The sequence below is a fragment of the Phyllostomus hastatus genome, unplaced genomic scaffold (assembly GCF_019186645.2).
Source record: "Phyllostomus hastatus isolate PE091 unplaced genomic scaffold, TTU_PhHast_1.1 phas_scaffold_345, whole genome shotgun sequence".
Taxonomy (NCBI): Eukaryota; Metazoa; Chordata; class Mammalia; order Chiroptera; family Phyllostomidae; genus Phyllostomus; species Phyllostomus hastatus.
In genome coordinates this window covers 12534997-12558495 of record NW_025334024.1, presented here as the reverse complement: position 1 = coordinate 12558495, position 23499 = coordinate 12534997, and the positions used below count along the sequence as shown (strand labels likewise).

General features: G+C 48.3%; 1 protein-coding gene across 4 annotated transcripts; it reads left to right on the top strand.

The window, feature by feature from the left end:
• Nucleotides 1–1148: 1148 nt before the first annotated feature.
• AARS1 (alanyl-tRNA synthetase 1) lies at nt 1149–23466 on the top strand. Of its 4 annotated transcripts, none has more exons than XM_045818930.1 (21): nt 1149–1244; nt 4894–5062; nt 8221–8409; nt 8763–8908; nt 10169–10360; nt 11593–11737; nt 12080–12225; nt 12747–12855; nt 13011–13161; nt 14522–14646; nt 15057–15201; nt 15978–16156; nt 16719–16832; nt 17901–18107; nt 18636–18820; nt 20135–20243; nt 20899–21012; nt 21643–21762; nt 21895–21981; nt 22392–22505; nt 22923–23466. In XM_045818930.1, the coding sequence occupies exons 2-21, from the start codon at nt 4919–4921 to the stop codon at nt 23106–23108; spliced, it is 2907 nt and encodes a 968-aa protein (XP_045674886.1). In that variant the 5' UTR covers nt 1149–1244; nt 4894–4918; the 3' UTR covers nt 23109–23466. The 4 variants fall into 4 exon arrangements, with proteins under 4 accessions (XP_045674886.1, XP_045674885.1, XP_045674888.1 ...); XM_045818929.1 differs by having other exon boundaries at nt 1174–1447; XM_045818932.1 differs by lacking the exon at nt 1149–1244 and adding an exon at nt 1444–1571.
• The last annotated feature ends 33 nt before the right edge of the window (nt 23467–23499 follow it).

Sequence of the window (23499 nt, the reverse complement as noted above, 5' to 3'; positions counted from 1 at the left end):
CAAAGTTATGGAGGCAACAGCCTATATTATTTTATTTTGAAAGTGCAACTTGTAAAGTCTTGTTTTTCCTGTTAATTGTGGTGGCATGGAATTCTGACCTATTTCTCAGATCATTTAGGTTAAACATGATCTTTTTGGGCCCTTTTGGCTCAGGACAAACACTTGTCTCTCTTGGTTTTGCCCTCTGCTATCTTATGCTCATAGCGCCTCAGTTTCCCATTAGTATCACCTGTTAAAAGCAGATACTAATAGTAACTCATTACAAGGTTATGATGATCAAAAGCTTAGATCAGTGCATGCTGCATACTATTGCTCAACAAATGTTAGATGTGATGATTATTATTGATTGCTGTGAAGTGGGAAGTTAAGGTGATTTATTTTTACTTCCTTTTGAGTTTTATCTATTTTTATAGGATGCTATTTTACATAAAAAAGTAAAATTTTCCTTCAATATCTTTAACCCTGTTATGAACAGTAGCACAATTTCATACCTAGGTATTTCGATGGATCAGAAGATGTAGGTTTTAGAGTATGGGTTTTGGAGTTAAATATGGGTTTGGACCCTGGCTCTGCACCTTACTCTTCAACGTGAACTTGTGCCAGGTAGTAACCTCATGGATAAAAAGGGATGCCAGTTGACCAGCTTCATACAGTTTAAAAATCAAATAATCTCTGTGGAAATTTTTAATATACTTCGCATATAAACATTAACTATTGTTTCTCAAAGGCAAATCGACGGCCAGATGCCAAATTAATTGTCCTTCAACGATTAAATTACTTCTTCCACACTAAATCCAAGAAGGTCTGACAACGACAAGTGTATTTATAGGCTCATTATATCAGAATCTTTCGGGTCTGCATGTCATTCTGCAACTAAAATAAACAGAACTGTACACAAAGAGCTGTGACTTCTAGCAAACACATGTCACCGTTTCTTATTAACCGTATCGACCATTTGTTCTTTCATATGGAAACCAAAATGTCAGCCTCCAGGAGTCCGCATCCTACCCTATCAGGTGACGTACTCCTCCTTTCCACGCCATTGCATCAGCCAATTTAGAGCTGCCTTCCCAGAAACCGACTAAGAAGCTTGGATTGATTGGCATGTTTACTGGCCAATAAAGACTCATAGAGGTAGAGCCCTGTGGGGCACTTTCCCTCCGCGCGCTCTGGTTGGACGGGGCGGTGCGCGCTGCGGCTAGTGCTGGCCCAGACCGGGTACCTCTGCGCGTCTGTGAGAACAGGTAGTCGCAGACTACTGGCGGTGGGCTCTGACTTGGGAGTGCGGGATCGCGACCTTCGGCAGAAGTAGGCGGGTTTCGGAAAAGGTCGAGAGCGGCTGGGCCCGGGGTCTGAAAGCGCAGCGGCCACAGCGGGTCCTTGGCGCAGGCCTCGCGATATTTCTGGAAGCGGACTCTGGGCTGGAGCCGGCTAAGGCAGCTACCGGGTGCGTATGGCTGCCGAGCGCTAGGAGTGGGACGGCCTCGGGTGGCCTTGCAGAGGACTACGATCTTGGGAGGTTCACGGTTGTCATTGACTACCCACCCAAAACTGAGGTGTTATTTCCCCGGGTCTGTATCTCCTGGGGGTGAGGAACGTGGTCAAGGGTGGAATCTCTGTGAGTCATTCTCTAAATGCTTAAAATTAGCTACATAACCGATACTGATCCAGGCCCCATCATGTTCAACGATTACTTTCTCAGTTTGTGTTTCCTGTTGTGCTTTAAGTTCATTCAGAGTTTGCTCTTAAAAATGTATTAATGCTACTCATGAAATACTTTATTAGCAACCAGTGTACTAGATGGTGAGGCCATACCTGTACTGGTGAGCAAAAAACAGCCATGAGTTCCACTAATATGGAACTTACAGCCTGATGGGGAGATGGACATTAAACAAGCCTTCAAATTAGGAGGGAAGACACCTGGGGTTTGGAGAATAAAATAGGGAGAATCTGATCAAGAAGGAGAAGGCTTCCTTAAATAAGTCTCTGAAATTGAGGTATCAAAAATGAGAAAGTAACTAGGAAAAGGGAAAGAGTGGGAGTAGAGTAGACAGCTTACCTAGCAAATGAAGAGCTTGTTGAAAAGTCCTTAAATCAAAAGGCCAGTGTGACTTAAGGTACTCAAGACTTTTACAGCTTCTGCTGAGCAGTGGAATCTGAGGGCCCTCCTTTGTGCTACCTCTAAATCCTATAGAGCCTGCCAGCTTATTTATGCATATATTGAATGGGTGAATCAGTGGTGGTGGTGACACCGTTTTTAATAATCCCAGCCTTTATTTGGCTTATTATTGTCAATATATTGGATTCTTTTACATCATCCTGCAGTTATTTCTGTATACGACTCTCACCTTAGTTCCTAGTACCAAAGTATGCATTCAGGAAGTTGAGTGAATAAGCAACAACGGAAAGTACATGTGTCTCTGAATTTAATTGCTTGTTTGTCTCAGGTAGTCCAGGTAGAGGTGGAGCAGTGAACGTTGTAAAATAGCTAAAATAGTGCTGCTCAAAATTACTACCATAAGTTCATTTTTGTCACCATTATTGAGATTGAGAGCCATGATGAGATGGGATAAGGAAGAATGTGGTGTGATGGAGTTTCCAGAAGCTCGAGCCTTGACTCCTCAGCACGGGCACAAAGTCCTTATCTGTGGGACTTTCAGTCAGCTACTTGGCCCCATCAGCCAGTGTTTCACCATCTTTTTGCCCAGAGGGCTTTTGTTTGAGTAAAAGTTGATTGAGTTGTGAGTAAATCAATTGAAATTTTGGTTGAAACAAAATCCAAGACCTGGCCAAGTGGCTCAATTGCATGGAGCTTTGTCCTGTACGCCAAAATGTTGTGGGTTTGATTCCTGGTCAGGGCACAGATCTAGGTTGCGGGTTCGATCCCTGGTCGGGGTGGGTACAGGAGGCAGGTGAGATGTTTCTCTCTCACTTCCTCTCTCTCTCTGAAGTCAATAAACATATCCTCAAGTGAGGGTTTTTAAAAAATCTGAGAGTCAGAGTTTCATGTTCACTGTATACATCTTTTTTTATCTTCCTCATGTTAAAAAAAAATTAACATCCACAACTGAAGGTCTTTAAAAGAAAGGTTTTGTTGGGCCATTGCTAGCAAGAAAAGAAGACCAGGTCCTGAAACATGAGGTCTAAACCACCAGTAGCTGTACCAGGTGGAAAAGGCAACGTGCCTACCATCCCGGAGTTGGGGAGGGAGAAAAGGTAGAAGCAGGAAGATGTAAGTTGTTATGGAAGAGTTCAACATTGGCTCTAGGTGAAGGGAGTGGGAGAAGGTGAAGCAGGGCTAGTTCTAGGACAGGGGTAGTCTGAAAGGCCGTGTTTGTTCCTTTGGATGGGTGGTAACCAACAGTCGGGAAAGTTCATTTGTAAACAAGAAGCAAAGGCTGCTGGAGTATCAATGGCAACTGGCTATTCTTAGATAATCGCGGAAATCACCCCCGGAAGTTAACTCCAAGTTCCAACATACACTCAGGAACATGGGCAGTTCCTATAGATTTAAGTTAGAACAACTCAGACTTCTTTGTTTTCTTTTCACTCATCAACAGGAAGAAAACTTGGAGCTAAGTGACGTACTAACATCCATTCAGTTTCTTTAGGGCTTTCCAGTTTACACATTGCATCCTAGTGCAGGATGGCTTTTGAGCTTCATACCCCATCCAGGTGGAGTGGGCAGAATAGGTGTTATTTTCTTATAACAAAGGAAACAAAGAACAAAGTGACTTATTTAAGGTTTAGAGTTGGGTCAAAAATTCTAGAGACTTTTAAATAGGTTGTGAGAGATGGTTCCCATTTCTTTAGACACCCAGTGCTGCGTGGTATGGCAGCCCCATGCTAGTGGTTGGTATCCTCCAGCAAAGCCTGTCACTTCTCCCCAGCCTGCCCCAGAGAAATTGTAATATATATGAAAGGGCTTTGAAATTGTAAAGTTGTTTTACTTCCTAATTTCTGTCTCTTCTTATTCCCTCTCTTCCACTGATGCTGTGCTCTACCGCCTCAGTGTGGCTGCAACATCCTCACTCACTATTAATCTGATAGCTGAAAATAGCAGTTGACCAGTTGTGATTCTGGAGGTGCTCAGGTTGGGTGGAGGTCGGTTCATGCCTGATAAACTCTTCCCCAGGTCCACTGCTGCTGACAGCAGCCTCCCAAAGATATCAAGACTCCCTGAGACATTGGCTTTGGAGATAATGGAACTTTTCACAGAATGTGAATTAGCACAGAGGTTAACATAGAGCTAGAAAGGTCCTTAGACTAAGTTATTCTAGTATGGACCCCTCCTTTGTTGGTAAAGTGAAGTAACTCAAGGACTTGGATCTAGGTATCCTGAAACGCCCCCTTCCCCCATCCCCAGAGTGGGCATCTCTGCTGGACTGTAAATTGTGTTTTTCCCACTTCTTAATTCCTGGCCTAGGGCCTGGCACAGAATGGATACTCCTTAAATATTTTGGAATGAATGGATACATGCAGGAAAAGCGCCTCTTGCTCTACTTGATGTGATGGTGTATTGACTGTAGTGAACTTGGCATAGGAAGGAAGAGCAAATGGGGCTGCTGTCTGCTGGCACAGCAGGTTTTGCACGTGCCCCAAGTGGGGACCCAACCCACAATCCGGACATGTGCCCTGACCAGGAATCGAACCTATCACCTTTTGGTTTCCGGGATGATGCCCAACCAACTGAGCCACTCCAGCCAGGGCTTGTGCTGCAAGTTTTGCTTTGATGATTATTTTAGCTTTGAACATTACAACATAGAGGTTTTAGGATCGAACGGCTTACCCATGTCCTGCTTTGACTTGGCCTGAAAAGCCAAGAATATTGTGCAATGTCTGGTTATCTCTGAGTTTCAATTCCCCTACTTTTTCTTCATTTTTTCCCTTTAGTTAGTCCTGTAGAGTTACTTTCACGATGGACTCAACCCTCACAGCAAGTGAAATCCGGAAGCGGTTTATAGATTTCTTCAAGAAAAATGAGCACACCTATGTTCACTCATCTGCCACCATCCCATTGGATGATCCCACTTTGCTCTTTGCCAACGCCGGCATGAACCAGGTAAGGTTTTTTCCTTCCTCTTGGCTGTTTGTCCACACAGGAGGCAGCAGAGCAGTGATAAAAGCCAAGCGCCCAGAGTCAGACAGGGTCCCGGGTCTGCCACTCACTGTGTGGTTGTGTGGAACTTACTTTATGTCATTGAACCTCTGTTTCATTGTCTGTGAATTGAGGAATAATAACAGTGCTTGGTTTAGGTTGTAGTGAGGAGCAAATAAAGTTAATGCATTAATGTTTAACACAGTATCAGAGTAGGTCCTCAAACATTAGCTATTACTAGTTTTCATTGTGATGAGAGACCCTGATATCCACAGATAAAATCTGTATGCCTCTCAAGAAAAATACAACCTGTGTCTAGTCAGTCAGGATTTTTTCCCCATGAAAAAGCTCTATTTTGTTAGAATCTTGCTGAGCCCTGAAGAGATTTGTTAACTTAGTTATTGCAGTTCTCCTTCATATCTTCACTATCTTTGGTTTTTCTTTATAAAACAAGTTAGTTCTTCAGGATTCTTTCAAAGCTTTGCTTTCATTCTCATTCTAGGACATGCAGTTTTATCTTTTTGTTTTGTTTTGTTTTGTTTTGTTTTGGCTTCTTTCTTGAAGCTGTTGCCACCAATGCTGATCTGGATACACTGCTGAAGAAACTTTATTAAAAGTAGGATTAGTATTTGGGGCTGTTGAACTATAAAAGATATTTGAAAGTCTTACTGTTAGAGAAAACAGTTTTTTCTTGAAATAATGGGAGTTTTCACTGCGCCTGTGATGGTGAAAACTGTTCACCAGATGGATACCGACTGTGAGTGGATTCAGGTTTGCGGGCGACCTCGGGCTGTCCTGCGCCTGTTCTCTGGGACCCCTGCTTGCGCCCAGCAGACCCACCAGCCCGTGGGAGGCACTGTGCCCTGGGATGAGTTAGTGTTTTTTCTCCTCTCAGGTCTCTTTTCTGGTATGGAGAATGAGAGGCAGTGGAGACATTTTCCATCTTGTAGAACATTAACTATGGAATTACAAAAATGAAAATGTTTTCAGTTATATTCGTGAGTCCTGTGCATACACCCGGAATTGAGGGGTGCCAATTTTAGGTGGACCCATTCAAGGTGATGGGTTTTTTTGGAATACTGGAAGGGCTCTATTCCATATAGGTGTACCTAGGCGCATGTGCAGACCATACGGGGTAGAAGAACCATGGGAGTCCGGTGTTTATAAACACTCTCTGAGTAATGATAGCTATCACTCAGCATGCGCTTGCTCTGTGCCAGGCACTGCTCTGTGTCTTTTACATGTAGTAGGTCATTTAATCCTCGCTCTGTAGGTTCCTCCTGAGACACTGAAAGCTCTTGTAAATTACCCAAGCTCACATAGCTGGTGAATGCCGCAGTATGGATTTGAACCCAGGCCGTCATTTGCTTAACTTTTTTGCTATATTGTCTCTTAATCAGAAATATTTTGACTGTTTTGTTTGCTTTTTTAAAATACTGTATTTATTAGGCATCTGCTTTTTTTTTAGTACTATGCTAGGTGCTGGATATACAGAGATACTTAACACATTGCGTACTGCATAGAAATCTCTAAGACATATGCCAGGGACCGCACGTTTTTGGGCAAACTGCACGTTATTTAAATCATCATAACTACAGATCATAATGCACGTTAGGTGTTGTTTTTTAATAATTATAACATTTTTATTTACAAAAACATTAAACAACTAATTAAACAATTAAAGTTCTTCGTACTTTTTTAATGTATGGTACTGTGTAAAACATCCATGAAGAGGGGCCAAACAAAATTTACATAAGTATCTAGATTCACTCCTTTTTCCATGGGTGGCACAAACACTGCAGGCTCTCGTAGGAAATTTTTTCTTTCCACTCGATGGAATACACATAGGTTCATGCTGCTTCATATCACCTGACAACCTTTTGGGTGGATCTTTACGAGGTGCTCTCCTTGCACCCCCAGGGGAAGGGCTGGACAGATTTGTCTCTGGTTCCAGAGAGCCTTCATTATTGTCATCCTGTTATCCACTCTCACCGATAGCAGAAACTGTTCTTCATTTACTCTTGGCCCTTGTTGATAGTTTCTATTCCCTTTTTCATATTGATATCATTTGCAGTGAGCTCATTGTAGCTTCCCTGTAGTTTCTGGCAGCTCATTGTGAGCTCATTGAGCTTCCTGACAATGATTGCTCTGAACTCAGTATCTGATAGTTGAGTTGCCTCTATTTCATTTAGCATTCTTTCTGAGGCTTCCTCCTTTCCCTTCATTTGGGAATTGTTTCTTTGTCTTCCCGTTGTTTGTAAGACTCTTCTGATAGCAGAAACTGTTTATACTTCATTTTTGCTTGTGGATTGAGGGGCAAACACTAGAAAACTTGTGAGCGGTACGAAATGTGCTAAGATGGCTTTTGCTTTTAAGGAATTCATGGTCTAGCACAGGATTATGCAATGGAACTTTCTGCAGTGATGGAAATGCTCTGCATCTGTGCTGCCCAATATGCCAGCCACCAGCCATGTGCAACTATGGAGCTGACTGAGGGACAGAGTTTTTCATTTTAAAAAATTATGATTAATCACTGATTATTTCAATTTAATTAATTTAATTTTTCATATTTACAAGTAGCCAGTGGTTATCAAACAAGACAGGTCTAGTGGGAAAAATAAGGCAGAGTTACACGTATAACAGTGATACATCGAAGCAAGGCAGTATGGTTTCCTTACACATGCAGTCATACTGATTTTACTCTGTTAATGGAGGTCTCAGATTTTTTTCTCCCTTACCACCTCTACTGCCAAAGCCAGCACATCAGTCCTAGAATCAGTTCTTCCAGAAAGATGGTAGAAGCCTTGACTGTCAGATTTGTGAGGAAGGACATCTTTCAGCACAGCCACCTTTGGCTGTTGTCTTAGCTCTGGCAGGCCCTTCCCCCTCGCAGGTGGTGTCACCAGTGGGGACCGTGAGAGAACGAGGACCAGGGAGAGGCTGCTCCGAGACAGGTTGTCTCTGCTGCAGCCCCCGGGGGCCACCTGCCTTGGAGAAGTTTCTGTATGCCGTGCTAATTAAATCGTTAGCTGAACGGTTTGTGTGTGGTCTCTTCCTGCTAGTATGACCACCTGACACATCCACAGCTCTTTAAAAGTTGAAACTTGCCCTTCCTTTTTCAGTTCAAACCCATCTTCCTGAACACCATTGACCCATCCCACCCGATGGCAAGGCTGAGGAGAGCTGCCAACACCCAGAAGTGCATCCGGGCTGGGGGGAAGCACAACGACCTGGACGACGTGGGCAAGGATGTCTATCATCACACCTTCTTCGAGATGCTGGGCTCCTGGTCTTTCGGGGATTACTTCAAGGTGAGCTCGACGCAGGAGATCCGCCGGGGTTTTGAGCGAGACACCATCGCCACTGAGGGAAGCGGGTTCTAATTCGAAAGGATGGAATAGCCCTTAGGAGCGAACCTCCTAAATGATGGTGTTTTAAGACTTCCTGGAAGCAGTACCTATAATTTGATGATTTCCATTCACATGTGGATTTCTTGCATAAATTGATAATCAGTCCTGAATTCTGCCAGGTGTATAATGAAGATATTGTAGTTTTATATCCCTGTTCCCAGGATCTGGACTTTTTGTCCTCATGCTAAACGGTAGAATAAGCCAAACACTGGTTTGGCCATGTTCCAGATCTTTCTTTTTGTTCCGTTTTGTAGGAATTGGCGTGTAAGATGGCTCTGGAACTTCTCACCCAGGAGTTTGGCATTCCAGTTGAAAGACTTTACGTTACTTACTTTGGTGGGGATGAAGCAGCTGGCTTAGAAGCAGACTTGGAGTGCAAAAAGATCTGGCAAAACTTGGGGTAAGAATGCAACTCCCATTTGGGGAGCATGGAGGAATAAAATGATATTTAAACTTAGTGCCCGAGTGGGCTCTTACGGCTTGGAGTGCGTTGCCATTTCCCGTTTTGCAGTGAAGGCAGGGTGACTGGGAGTAATTATTCTTTGGTACGCACATGGTTTCTTAGTAGGTTTAATTGGTGATTCTGTTTTGGAAAGCCAACATGAGTCTCTCTCATATTTTTTAATTTTTGCATATTTTTAGAAATTGCATATAATGCATACAGTAAAAACTCAAATCTGCATAGAAATGTAGAAATAGGAAAGAAACATTGATTGATTGCCTCTAGCACACTCCCTACTGGGGACCTAGCCTGAAACCCAGGCATGTGCCCTGACCAGGAATCGAAGCAGCGACCTTTTGCTTTGCCGGACAATGCCCAGCCCACTGAGCCAGGCTGGTCAAGGCTAATCTTGGCTTTCTGAATCCTGTTTTATTTGGCTTCATCTGTATCTGTGCTTTATTTATTATGTAAGCACGGGGGTTTTTTGAGTGCTTTATTATCTAGCAACTTTCAGCAGTCAACTATTTTGATATGTTTTAATCTTATTAAATTCTGGTATCTTAAAGGGCTGATGACTAAATTGGGGTATTGGGGGTGACTTTGATCAGCAGTTTTTCTAACACATATACTGTTACACTACATAGTCATTTTTTAAAATGAGGACCATTTGTCAAGAAAATTTGGTTAAATTCTGGTCCTATTCAGCATAAACATTTTCACTTTTTTAAAAGATTTTATTTATTTACTTATTTTTTTTAGAGAGGGAAGTGGGGGGAGAGAGAGAGAGGGAGAGAGAGAGAGAGAGAAACATCAGTGTGAGGTTGTTGGGGGTTATGGCCTGCAACCCAGGCATGTACCCTGGCTGGGAATCGAACCTGCGACACTTTGGATCGCAGCTCACGCTCAATCCACCAAGCTACTCCAGCCAGGGCCAACATTTTCATTTTTATGTGTTCCTTTCTAGGCTTTATCCATGTGTTTGCGTACTTTTTTAGTCATGATTGGAGCTTATGTATATTTTGAAATACTATTGTGATCAGTCTTGAAGAATCATGTTCTGCCTCCTTAACAGAATCTGTAAGCAATCTTAGCATTAGTAATGGCCAAAGAATGGCTGTCTTTTTAGAAATTTATAAGGATCTCTTTTTGTGGTGGATGCAAGTCTGTTAAATTCTTGCCAGTGGCTATAGCTGGGCTTACCGTCCCCTCTGTGTGCAGGCTGGATGACTCCAGAATCCTCCCCGGCAACATGAAGGATAACTTCTGGGAGATGGGTGACACGGGCCCATGTGGGCCCTGCAGTGAGATCCACTATGACCGGATCGGTGGTCGGGATGCTGCACATCTCGTCAACCAGGACGACCCCAATGTGCTGGAGATCTGGAACCTCGTGTTCATCCAATATAACAGGTGGCCTTGGGGTCCTGAACCGCTCCTACTAGGGGCAGCATCTGTGCTTGAGCTGCGTTGAGAAGGAGGAATTCAGAACATGTAGCTGTCTTCTCGTCCTAGGCTTTGGGGACAGTGAAGCAGTGCTAAAGCAGGCACTAAAGGCATCATGGGATCTTATGTAATATTCTTTAAGTTTTATTTTTCAAGTTTTCCCTCTGGTCTCTGGGTCAGGGCTAGGCTTTTATAGATATATTTTATTTATTTATTTATTTATTTATTTATTTATTTATTTATTTATTTCTCCTCATCCGAGGACATTTAGAGAGAGAGGAAGGGAGAGAGCGAAACATCAGTGCTAGAGGAGCATCAGTTGGTTGCCTCTGCGTACATGCCTGGCTCAGGGATCCTGGACTGGAGACCAAACACACAACCTAGGCATGTGCCCTGACCGGGAATTGAACCTGCAACCTTTCGATTATGGGATGACGTTCCAACTAACTGAGCCGCACCAGCCAGGGCTTACTTATTTATTTTTGGAGGAAGGGAGAAAGAGAGGGAGAAATATTGACCAGTTGTCTCTTGTACGCGCCCCAGCAAGGGACTGAACCCGCAACCCAGGCATGTAACCCTGGCATATCTATGCCTTGATCAGGAATCAAACCAGAAACCCTTCTGTTTGTGGGATGACACCCAGCCAGCTGAGCCACACCAGTCAGGACTGGGCTTATCCTTTTACAAATTAGTTTTATTCCCCTTGTTACCTGCTTAAGAGTTATTTCTGTAATGTCATTTTTCGCTGTGATTTGAACTATTATTTTAAAGTTTATTTCCTTTTTTTTAGATTTTATTTATTTTTAGAGAGAGGGGAAGGAAGGGAGAAAGAGAGGAAGAGAGACATCGATTGGTTGCCTCTCACATGCTCCCAGCCCGGGGACCTGGCCCACAACCCAGGCATGGGCCCTGACTGGGACTCAACCAGAGACCTTTTGGTTTGCAGGCCGGTACTGAATCCACTGAGCCACACCAGCCAGGGCTAAAGTTTATTTCCCTGAAGCTTTGCCTCCTTCCTAAAGAAACCCTAGAGAACTTCTCATTACCTTTCTCCCTTCATGCCCCTCCTTCCCCCGAACTAGGTGGGGCAAATGGCAAGAAGTCAGTCCACACACTGCTGTGTAAATGTGTGTTAACCAGCAAGGTGGGGCAGCAGCCTGAGTCCCCGTTTCAGCTTCCTTTCTCCCTGGGTCACGCAGGGAAGCGGATGGAGTTCTGAAACCTCTTCCTAAGAAAAGCATTGACACAGGGATGGGCCTGGAGAGACTGGTGTCTGTGCTGCAGAATAAGATGTCCAACTATGACACTGACCTTTTTGTGCCTTACTTTGAAGCCATTCAGAAGGTACGAGTCCTTTTGCAAACAGTGCCAACTTCTTTGGAAGTTGGACTCTTCTCGGTGCTGTCAGATGTAGAACCAGGTGCTTTGCCAGCTGAGGGCAGCTGTGACCGTCCGCCACCTTTACTGTTACTAACACAAAGCTCTGGGCACAAGGCACTGTAGTTTGTGGAGGGCACGGGGCACCTGGAGGCTCTCCCACTGCTCTCACCTTTCTTGGGGTTGTGAGATCAGGCGGGAGGATCGCTCTTTCTCCAAATGCCCCTCAGTCCTTTCAGAACCTTTCCAGGCAAGGCACCGCCAGAAAGGCTGTTCCCTCATACACCACCTCCTGCGTGTTATCTGTAGGGCACAGGTGCCCGGCCGTACACTGGGAAGGTTGGTGCTGATGACGCTGACGGGATCGACATGGCCTACCGGGTGCTGGCTGACCACGCTCGGACCATCACTGTGGCCCTGGCCGACGGCGGCCGTCCTGACAACACGGGGCGGGGGTGAGTATGTTACTCACGGGGCAGTGTTAGGGCTCCGTGGAACTTTAGCGATGCTTTTCTATTGTTTTCTTTGTCTTCTAGCTAGTTGGAGGGAAGCTTTATTATTTTAGGGCGTTTCAGCCCACACTAGAAAGTTGTCACTGTATCTGTGCTGCCAAGTACTGATGGAGTACTGGCAGCAGCGGGGGTGGGGGTGGGTCTTGGTCTCGACTAGCTCCAGCAGCTTCATTACTGACAGGCAGGGCCTGGGATCGCGGATGTCAGGTCCACCATTTGGTCTGTATTTCTTACCTCCATGTCGGGTCAAGAAAACAAACCAGGATTACCCCAGGTCTTCCTTGATGCATATTTGGCATGTTACTGAGTTTTGTGCCAGAATTCATATAATTGACCTTGGGGAATTCAAAAGGAAGCAATCACAGGATAAAAGAACGTCTTTGCAAGAGACTGCAATCCCAAAGAACTACAAAACGTTCCGCTGGGAACATGTCTGACTGGGCACCGGGTTCTGCCTCCTGTAGGTACGTGTTGAGACGGATTCTCCGCCGGGCCGTACGGTACTCCCATGAAAAACTCGGTGCCAGCAAGGGTTTCTTTGCTACGTTAGTAGATGTTGTTGTCCAGTCCCTGGTAGGTCTCCACTTCCCTCCTTACTGCTTCTGTACTAAAGCACATACCTTAAGAGGGCGAGGGTGGGAGGTAGGATAATGTTCGTGAGAACTTTCAAAGGGGTCCTGGAATAGTCACTGGCTTCACGGGGCCCACATCTGTTTCCCCTTTGCCAGGGAGATGCATTTCCTGAGCTAAAGAAGGACCCAGACATGGTGAAGGACATCATTAATGAAGAAGAAGTGCAATTTCTGAAGACTCTCAGCAGAGGGCGTCGCATCCTAGACAGGAAAATTCAGAGCCTGGGAGACAGCAAGACCATTCCTGGTAAGGACCAGTTTCTTCCGTTCTCTGCCTAGGCTGTTTCATCTTTCTGGAAGAGGCGAGCCCTTTTTCCCCAAACTGACAGTGGACTCCGATATCTGTAGAGGCTAAGCAAAGCTTGGTTAAACTGCTTGTAGTGTAAAATGAGGTTTATATTAAAATTACAAAGTACATAATTATGGTACAGTATTCCAACAACACAGAAGTAAAAGGGAAAATCCTCTTTTCCAAATAGATTTCTAAGAGGTAACAGCTCTTAAGAGCTTGGTGTATTCAGGACTTTTCTCTATTTGTGTATAAATTTGTGTGTGTGTGTGTGTGTGTGCGCGCATGCATGTGTTTTCAAGCAAAAATGGGACCATATTGTATAGACTGGTTTTTGAAGCTTGCTTTAATTTTTACTAGACTGGATAAATTCTAAAAGTATTTTTCCTTTTTTACCTCCCCCTCCTTTTTAAAAGATTTTATTTATTTATTTTTAGACAGAGGGGAAGGGAGGGAGAAAGAGAGGGATAGAAGCATCAATGTGTGTTGCCTCTCAAGTGCCCCCTACTGGGGACCTGGCCCGCAACCCAGGCATGTGCCCTGACTGGGAATCGAACCTGTGACCCTTTGATTTGCAGGCTGGTGCTCAATCCACTGAGCCATGCCGGCCAGGGCTCCTTTTTTTTATTTTTGTATTTTCTGAACGTGTTTTTTTCTCCCTGAAATATAATGGACAAGGGGAAACCTGGTAAATTTTTACAAACTGAACATACTTGTTTAAATTAAGAAACAGAGCTTTGCTAGGAGACCTCTTGTACTTCCTCCAAGTGATTTCCAAAAGATTTGGTGGATTTTTAAAAATATATATTTATTTACTTATTTATTTTCAGAGAGAGGTGAAGGGAGCGAAAAAGAGAGGGAGAGAAATGTCAATGTACAATCAGTGCCTTTTGTGTGTACCCCCTACTGGGGACCTGGCCCACAACCCAGGCATGCACCCTGACTGGGAATCGAACCTGTGAATTTTGGCTCTCAGGCTGGCACTCAGTCCACTGAGCCATACCAGCCAGGGCTCTTTGGGGACTTCTAAAGAAAGCAGGGAGTGGGATAAGTGAATGGTGGCCCAGGGCAAGCCAGAGGGGAGTCTGGAGAGCTAGGGGTTTAGACCTTACTGCCCAGCTCTGCCTCCCAGGGTCAGGGGCCTAGGGTGCTCATAGCCAGGGCTTGATGGGTTTTTTGACAAGTGCGCAGAACCAACACTGACCTATCTTTTCTCTTTAATCTCTTCTGTCACTGTCACTGTCCTCCTGTGGAGGACTTGGGGTGGAAAAGAAGGGGCTGTTGATGTTACTTGACAGAGTTCCTTTGTGCTCTTTAGGGGACACTGCTTGGCTCCTCTACGACACCTACGGCTTTCCAGTAGATCTCACTGGGCTGATTGCTGAAGAGAAGGGTCTGGTGGTGGATATGGACGGCTTTGAAGAGGAGAGGAAACTGGCCCAGGTGAAGAATTGGGGAGTGAGCAGGAGGCACAGTGCCTACCAAGGCAGGACTTGGCTGCAAAGCAAGCAAGAGTTTCTTTTCATTAAAGTCTTTGAAATTCTGGTTTTCCCTAGACGTGGGTCTCAACAGGGGCATTTTGGCGCCTTGGGACATTTGACGATAAGGTCTGGAGGTATTTTTGGTTGTCACAGCTGGGAGCACAATGCTCCTGGCATGCAGTGGGCAGAGCCCAGGGATGCTGCTCAGCATCCTGCAGGGCACAGGGCAGCCCCAGCAACAGAGAGTTACCTGGCCCTAAATGTCCATAGTGCTAAGCTTTGCATTGGACACAGTGTAGCAGTTTTGAGCACTTCAGGGTTCTTTCTCTTTTACATTGGGGGGGTGACTGTGCTTGTTTCTCTTTCTGGCAGCTGAAATCACAGGGCAAGGGAGCCGGTGGCGAGGACCACATCATGCTGGACATCTATGCTATCGAAGAGCTCCGGGAAAAGAGCCTGGAGGCCACAGATGATTCTCCGAAGTACAGTTACCTTTCGGACTCCGGTGGGAGCTACAGTACGTCAGCTGGGCCTGGGTGGGGCCTCCCCTGTAGCGCTGCACAGCCCTGCTGTGTGGGTTTCTACTCGTGTAAACTCTTGGCGGTTGATTTTCCTTAACTCTTTATTTTGAAATAATTATAAATTCAGAGGGAGGTAGTTTTTTTTTTCTTGGTTTGTTTTGAGGTTTACAGGGAGATTCCTTGTATTCTTCACCAGTTGCCTCTCATTGTAACATCTTCAGGAAATGCACCTTATGCGTATCACAGTGGCTGTTGAATGTTGCATTGGGGTTAGTAACAGTCTAAGGCTGTGAAGAATCAAAAGAAGTAAACAGGCACTACATGTTTTTGCTCTTTTGCTCCAGCAGAAATACCTAAATCTATCCAAGCAAGCCCACAAGAGTATATTCTTTGTGAATTGGACTTGAAGTAGGGATTTTATTACTACTCTTGAAGAACTACCGATCAGATTCCCCAGTTTCTGCTCGGTCGCTCAGATCAGGGTGGCCGACCATCCCATTCTCCCAGATCTGTCCCAGTCTCGACATTGAAAGTCTTGCATCCCGGGAAGCCCTTGGTCCCAGCGAGCCAGGACAGTTTGGATGCCCTGCTGAGTGTTGTATTCCCTGGTGGAAAGCCAGCGTGTTAAACCTTTTTCTGGAATCTAGTGTCTCCTTTCTGGAACGAAGTTAGATAGTTAGGCCCTGAGGAGAGTTTGAGTAACAGAATGCGGCAAACGCCAGGGAAGACAGAGTGTGTGCGCAGTCCTGACCTGGTGTCCCCCTCTGTGCAGCATTCGAGAGCACGGTGGCCACAGTGATGGCTCTGCGCAGGGAGAAGAGGTTCGTGCAAGAGGTGTCCACGGGCCAGGAGTGTGGCGTGGTGCTGGACAAGACCTGCTTCTACGCTGAGCAGGGAGGGCAGATCTACGACGAAGGCTACCTGGTGAAGGTTGACGACAGCATCGAGGACGTGAGCCAGCATTCTTCGTTGTGGGCCAGGGAGGGGGTCTGCACTCTGGGCCTTGGGGAGCCGACACAACTGACCTCTGGGTTGTGTTCCATGGTCCGTGTTTCTGAAGCCGCGGGAGCTGCTCGTGGCACCGTGTTGCTTTCACGGCCGTCAGGTGCCCTGCGGCAGGCTGCTCGCAGCCAGGGTGCATAGGCTGATCCTCGGTTCCTCCACACTGTCCTCGCAGTAAGGAGGGGCAGCTCTCTGAAGGGCAGACATGCTTGTCAAAGTCTCAGCCTCCAGCTCTGCCACCGCTGAGACTCGGGATGAGTCTTGGATGAGCGACCTAGTCAAATATGTGTGAGCGTGTCTGAAGTGGCGTGTGTGTGTAATGGTGAATAGGCACGTTGTGCTGCATGTGCACATATGACACACATAATGGTGTTGATGGTGTGTGTGTGTGTACGCGTGCCAGTGAGGAGTCTTAGAGAATGTCTGTGTGTGTGATTTCAATATGTAAAGAGAATTGATTCTATGCGTGTTTATTGGTTTACTTATCAATCATCTCCTCGACTCCTTGCAGAAAACTGAGTTCACGGTGAAGAACACGCAGGTGCGAGGAGGGTACGTGCTGCACGTGGGGACGATCTACGGCCACCTGAAAGTGGGGGACCAGGTCCGGCTGTTTATCGATGAGGTGAGTTGCATTATGCTGGTCTGCCTGCTGGAGCCGGGGCGGTGGCACCGCCTGCTCACCCGGGCTGCATGGCCTGTCGTCGACGGAAACGCTGCTCTGCGGCACAGGACTGTGCATCGTGGTGATTTGATGGACTCACTGGTCGTCCTGAAAAGAATTCCCCTCCTTGGCTTGAAATTGGTCCATCATTGTTCACTCCAAAGAAAAATTATACGTAGATCGTTACAAGTGAATTTTGTGAGGGACGTATCTGAGAGGTAGATCTCTCTGTTCCTGTGTCGGTCCACGGTGATTTCAGCTGAGATCCCTCAGACTGGTTTTCACGGATTGCCTTCCTCCAGGTTAACCTCAGATACTTCTTCAGGGGCCCAGGATCCTACATTAATTAAGAAATTGCTTCTACTGCATGTAACAGAACTCCAAAAAAACAGTAGCTTAAACAAGTTAGGAATGTGTTTCTCCCCTGAAAGCCCAGGGGGGCGGGGAGGCTGTGCCCGGCAAAGTCGTCGGGCCCGGCTCCTCCCTGCTTACTGCTCTGCCGTCATCCCTGGGGTGCGGCCCTTGCTTTCATGGTCCATGAAGGTGACTCTCAGATTCATTGTCCAGGTCCAGAATTGGCACTGTTTTGGAAAGGGCCAGATTGTAAATATTTGGAGCATTTTGGGACATACGGTCTCTGTCACTGCCACTCAGCTCTGTTGTTGTGGCACAGAAGCACCGTAGACCATGTGTGCACACGTGTGTGGCTGTGTTCTACGTGACCTAGTCATGAAAACAGATGACAGGCCAGATCTGGCCCATAGGCCACAGTTTGCCAACTCCTGTCCTAGGCAGGGAGGAGGAGGAAGGCGAAAGCATGCCTTTTCCCTTTGAGGGTCTGCTTACAGTACATTGACTAGGCCTTAGGCACACTTAGCTGCAAGGGAAGCTAGGAAATGTAGTCTTTATTCTGGGCAGCAGTGTGTCCAACGAAGACTGCTGGCACTTAGGAAGAAGGGGAGAGCGAGTATTAGGGGACAGCGAGCAGTCTGTTGCAGACCCTCCACCAGCCGGCTCTGCCCTTTCCAGCCCCGGCGGAGACCCGTCATGAGCAACCACACAGCCACGCACATTCTGAACTTCGCCCTGCGCTCTGTGCTTGGGGAAGCGGACCAGAGAGGCTCCCTGGTTGCTCCTGACCGCCTTCGATTCGACTTCACTGCCAAGGGAGCCATGTCCACCCAGCAGATCAAGAAGGCCGAGCAGATTGCTAATGAGATGATCGAGGCAGCCAAGGTAGGTGGGATTACGTGTAAGCTCCGGGGTCCTGAACCTCACTCCTTCCTGTTCCATCACTTTCTGTCCACGGAGTTTCGGCAGCCCAGGTGCTCCCACTCCGTCCCACCGTATTCTGTGTGCTGTCCTACAGAATTCTGTCTGGCACACAGGTTTGCCTGAAGCAGTGATTCTCAAACCATACTGCATGGGGGGGTGTGATGTTCCGTGGAGGGGCCTTAGGGCCCCAGGGGAGCAGGCAGAGAGGTCTTTGCTCTACTCCCTGCTCAGGCAACCAGGACTCTTCTAGTTAGCTCTGTTTTTACATATAGCACATCCCCAGGAGGTCTGGTTCACGGTTTAACAAAGCATTTGTGGAAAATCCTATTCTGATCCCCTCGACTACACACGGAGTCACGCTTTGGGAGCAGCAGCGCTGGGGTTAGAAGCCCAGAGGCCTGCCTGCAGGACCACATTCTCCCTAGCGCTTCCTGCGGCCCCTCCAGAGAAGGTGTTTCCAGCTTTAGTTTCTGTCTTCGTTCCCTGCAGCCTGTCTATGCCCAGGACTGCCCCCTGGCAGCAGCGAAGGCCATCCAGGGCCTGCGGGCCGTGTTCGACGAAACCTATCCCGATCCCGTGCGGGTCGTCTCCATCGGGGTCCCAGTGTCCGAGCTGTTGGACGACCCCTCTGGCCCTGCTGGCTCACTCACTTCTGTTGAGTTCTGTGGGGGAACGTGAGTACCTCGGGGTGCAGCAGAGCGGGGTCACTGGCATTACCTCTGGAGGCTGTGGGTCCTAGAGCAGCTCTTGTTTATCTTGAGGTTGAATGAAGTCCTCAGGAATGCAGTTGGCAGACAGCGTTCCCGAGAACCTTCACGTCCTAGTGCTTGTGTCTGACATTAACGTGCCCTGGGCTTGTGACGAAACCTTCCTGGGAGAAGGAAGCACTCACCACACGAGTGTTTGAGCTTGTCCCAGTGAGCGTTGGGACCCTTGGCCTGTGAATTCAGGATTTAGCAAGGCCGTGGAGTGCTCTTCGAGCTCCGGATCCAGTCCCAGCCCTTTCCCTTTCCTGGGGCCTCACTTGACTCCCTTTGCCAGCTTGAACAGCATCTGAGCAACGAGCCCCATGGTCCCAGAGCCGGGTCAGGCCCCATGGCAGACCCAGCTCAGTTTGGCTTGGGGCAGCCACTGATTTCTGCCCACCTGAATTCCTCCATGGAACTTGGGACCTCCGTGGTGTCCTCTGGGATGATATGGTGGCCTGGAAAATTCCTGCTTCCAAAGGAAGCCTGGTAAAAGCCTTCTTAGGGCCACGGCGAGCCCATCCAGGGCTTCCCACATGTCTCAGGAAGGCAGGGAACAGGAGGGCGTGTGGAGGGCAGGGTGGGGACCTGGGGACCAGGTTCTAGGCCTGTTGCTGCCTCGACACTGTGCACACAGTCTTCAGAGCACGGAGCACAGCTTCTGACCGCCCTGCGCCACCCTCACAGAGCGGCTGGGAGACAGTGAACATTAGAGATTCTCTGAGCAACTGGGGAACAGAACCTGGTTGTGTAAGGGGTCATGGTAAGATTTTAAAGGTAGTCTCTCCAGTATTCTCAGCTAGTGAGCTGGGGTAGAAGAACATATTTACATTCTCCCGAGAGAGCCAAAAACGTGAGTGAACGTAGAGCCCGCCAGCATTGGTGCTGTGTTGTGTCAGGGACTGCACACATGTTCATTTATCTCAGTTGGTTTTTGCAACAGCCCCAAAATCAAGTGGGTGAGGGGGCATAACACCCATTCATACATGAGAAAACGGAGGCTTGGAAAGGTGGTGTCTTGCTCAGTGTCACTGCTGTCAGCCCCAGGCCTTCTCGTCCCCTTCAGGGCCGGAGTCCGATTCAGAAATTCCCTCAAACGTGAAGGGCCTTTTTCCACCGCCCTCTGTGGGAGCTTCGCTGGAAGCAGCTACCTGGGAGGGCTCAGGGCTGTAGAGCCAGGGGGTGCAGCAGAGACCACGGCGCCTGTGCCTCATGACCACAGACTTTGCGTTCTGCCATCAGTCACCTGCAGAATTCAAGTCATGCGGGAGCTTTCGTGATTGTGAGCGAAGAAGCTATTGCCAAGGGCATCAGGAGGATTGTGGCGGTCACAGGTGCTGAAGCCCAGAAGGTGAGCAGATCAGGCTGGGTCATGGCTTACTTGGAACAAGAGAAGCTTATTAATCTGGCAGATGGGTAGTGCGGATGGTTACATGGCTGCTGCAGTCAGAAGCAGAAGTATAGGGCTACCCCCAAAATGTCCTGCAGTTACCTCTCCCTGGCAAAAGAAAGCCACCAGTGCAGAAGACTTGATAGCTATCTTGAGTTTAATCTTTAAAGCATATGAGAATCTCGCCTTCTACCCAGGAACATATCTGTGCCCAGGAGGGTGCGCTGTAGTTCTGTCGTGGCTTCCAGTGCCCCCAGCACTCAGCCACAGCTCCCTGGGCGTGTGTCTAGTTCCAGCTGGGGACTGCTGCTTGGGGCGGGGACTGTGGCTTGTGCCTGAAGTGTGCTGCTGCCTGGTGGGGTGAGGAAGGTGCCTGACGTACGAGTTCTCAGCTATCCCCTGAAGCCGAGTTGGTGTGGCCTTTCTGCTGGCCAGGCACAGGAGGAAGGTGCTGCTGTTTTGGGACAGAGGCTCCCTGAGGAGAAACTTCTGGTGTCCCGGGGTGTGTCGTTCCATAGCCTCTCATCAGCGTTGGCCACAGTTGTCTACAGACAGAATATCGAAGCTGAAAGTTACCCGGAGTTTTCACCCCTGACTGCCCACCCCCCTCCCCCAGGCCCTCAGGAAAGCAGAGAGCTTGAAGAAATCCCTCTGTGTCATGGAGGCCAAAGTGAAGGCCCAGACTGCGCCGAACAAGGACGTGCAGAGGGAGGTTGCCGACCTCGGTGAGGTAGGGTGGTTTCCCTCTTTCTGTAGGGCCTGCTCAGGGCTGGGTCCTGGGCCTGATGAATCAGACACACCCTGTTCCAAAAGAACCCTCAAATCCTGGTTCTTGGTGCATTGGGCCTTTGGACCGACTTCTGCTGTCATGCAGCCTTGCAATAGGGAGTCCCTGGATCCGGGCCCATGGAACCCTGGAACTTGCCTGCTGCCCCCATTGCCAGTAGCAGGGGAGCCCATGCCAAGCATGAGTGGGCCCTGGTGTTGGGAGGGTTGGGGGAGGTGCTGTGAATGTCCAGTTTCCAGGCCTTCTGGCATTTGTTAATATTCCGGGACTTCCAGTAAGCCCTTCATGGGCCGTGTTCACTGCCTGGTAAGGGACCAGGACTTACAGAGTTCCCAGCCCTTTATTCTGCCTCTTCCTCTCCAGCCCTGCTCGTTAAAACTGCTGTAATTACTCATAAAGTGGCTGGTCTCAAGGCCAGTGGATACGTTTTTATTTTTTGTTTTCTTTCTCCTTCTGGATATTAATCGGGAGGACTTCGGTGTTCAAAGCCAGAAGAGTGGGTTGGACTGGGCTGGAGCCTCACATCCTGGCCCTGTGGTTCATACCCGAGTGGCCCTCTGGTTCTGGTTCCAGGCCCTGGCCACCGCAGTCATCCCCCAGTGGCAGAAGGATGAATTCCGGGAGAGTCTCAAATCCCTGAAGAAGATCATGGATGACCTGGACCGAGCTTGCAAAGCTGATGTCCAGAAGCGAGTGAGTCCTGGCAGTGCTGGTGGCTGGCAGGGACCTGGGGGGCTTTACCAGCAAAGTCTGTGCAGACTGCTGTCTGGGTTGCAGTCTGGGCTGTGGCCCTGAGACCTCTCTTCCGGACTTCCTTCCTCACAGGTGTTGGAAAAGACAAAGCAGCTCATTGACAGCAACCCCAACCAGCCCCTCGTCATCCTGGAGATGGAGAGCGGAGCATCAGCCAAGGCAACCAGGGGCTGGGGCTCCAGGGACTGGGGTTCCAGGCACTACTCTGCGTCCTTCTGCTGCTCATCTCCTCTCACTGGCCCTCTGGTGGCTGAAGTCTGAGCTTTGTGGCTTTGAGTGAAGTGGTTGCCTGAGGGCCCACACTCTGGGGTTGGGGTGAGGCTGAGCCATGGTGGCTGGAGAGCTGTGGTTCCTGGAGATGGAAGGCAAACCTTAGTCAGAGTGTGGGCCAGGCCCTGTGCTTGAGTCCCTCTCCGTGCAGGTTCCTAGGACCAGTACCTGCTCCAGGAAGGGGCCAGGGGTGGGGTTCAGGAAGTGCTCTGAGACCTGAGCTCTGCAAACTCGATGCACTTATGGAGAGCATGGCCCCCTTCCCTAGGGCCGTGGCCTGATGCCAGGTTCTCCCACAGGCCCTGAATGAAGCCTTGAAGCTCTTCAAGACGCATTCCCCACAGACGGCTGCCATGCTCTTCACAGTGGATAACGAGGCTGGCAAGATCATGTGCTTGTGTCAAGTCCCCCAGGTCAGAACAGGCTGTAGCCTTGCTCCGGGCCCTGCAGCCCCATGCCAGTGGGAAGTGATGTCCGCAGCTTTAATGAGGGAGCTTGGTTCTTACAGTTGTTTGCCCAACCCCACATGTTTGTGCAGCCCCGGTTAGAAATGACCCTTCTCCTGCTCACCTGTTGGTCACCTCTAGCACCCCTTAGGCCTTCTCCTTGGTGGATGTGTAACTGTGCTGGCTGATACCTGGCTTTGTCACTCAGGATGCCTTGTCTTAACCATGGTACCCCTTTAGGGTCTGCCTCAGCCTCCAGCAGCATCATCCAGGGCAGGAGTGGGTGTGTGTGGTTCTCCCATCGTTTTTCCTTCCCTCCCCTCTTCATCCTTCCCTCAGTCCCATCCTCTGTCCTGATGCCCACATCACCTTCGTGTCTTCCAGAATGCAGCCAACCGGGGTTTGAAAGCCAGTGAGTGGGTGCAGCAGGTGTCAGGCCTGATGGATGGCAAAGGTGGTGGCAAAGATGTGTCTGCTCAGGCCACAGGCAAGAACGTGGGCTGCCTGCAGGAGGCGCTGGAGCTGGCCACTTCCTTTGCCCAGCTCCGCCTCGGAGATGTGAAGAATTAAGGGGAGGGACGGCTTCCACTGGGAAGTGTCTCCCCCAAACCTGGATGTATGTATCCAGCCAGGAGCTGTCCATCTGCCACACAAACATTTGGATCTTGGGACCTTTAAATAGCCACATCTTTCTAACCCAGAAGTAACTGGAACTCTCTTGGGTGCCAGCCTGTGACTCAATGCCCACGTTACATTTCAGCCTGGAGCCTGCACCTCTGCCTCATCAGTGTAGAACCACTGTCCCAGGATCGCTATTTATCACCGTCATGCTCATGTCTGTAAATAGTCCTCTGCCAGCCCGAGGCTCTGGGTCTGCAGGAAGGAATCATTTTTGCTGCAGAAAATAAAAGGACCATGTGCAATAATACTTGATGCTATATGATTTCTGTTCCTCCCCCCC

Bases quoted from the DNA above. Each gene is read 5' to 3' on its own strand.
- AARS1 (XM_045818930.1), top strand. From the start codon at position 4,919: ATGGACTCAACCCTCACAGCAAGTGAAATCCGGAAGCGGTTTATAGAT. The intron at 12,226-12,746 runs GTGAGTATGTTA...TGCCTCCTGTAG, and splicing joins CCTGACAACACGGGGCGGGG to GTACGTGTTGAGACGGATTC. The intron at 21,763-21,894 runs GTGAGTCCTGGC...CCTTCCTCACAG, and splicing joins AAGCTGATGTCCAGAAGCGA to GTGTTGGAAAAGACAAAGCA.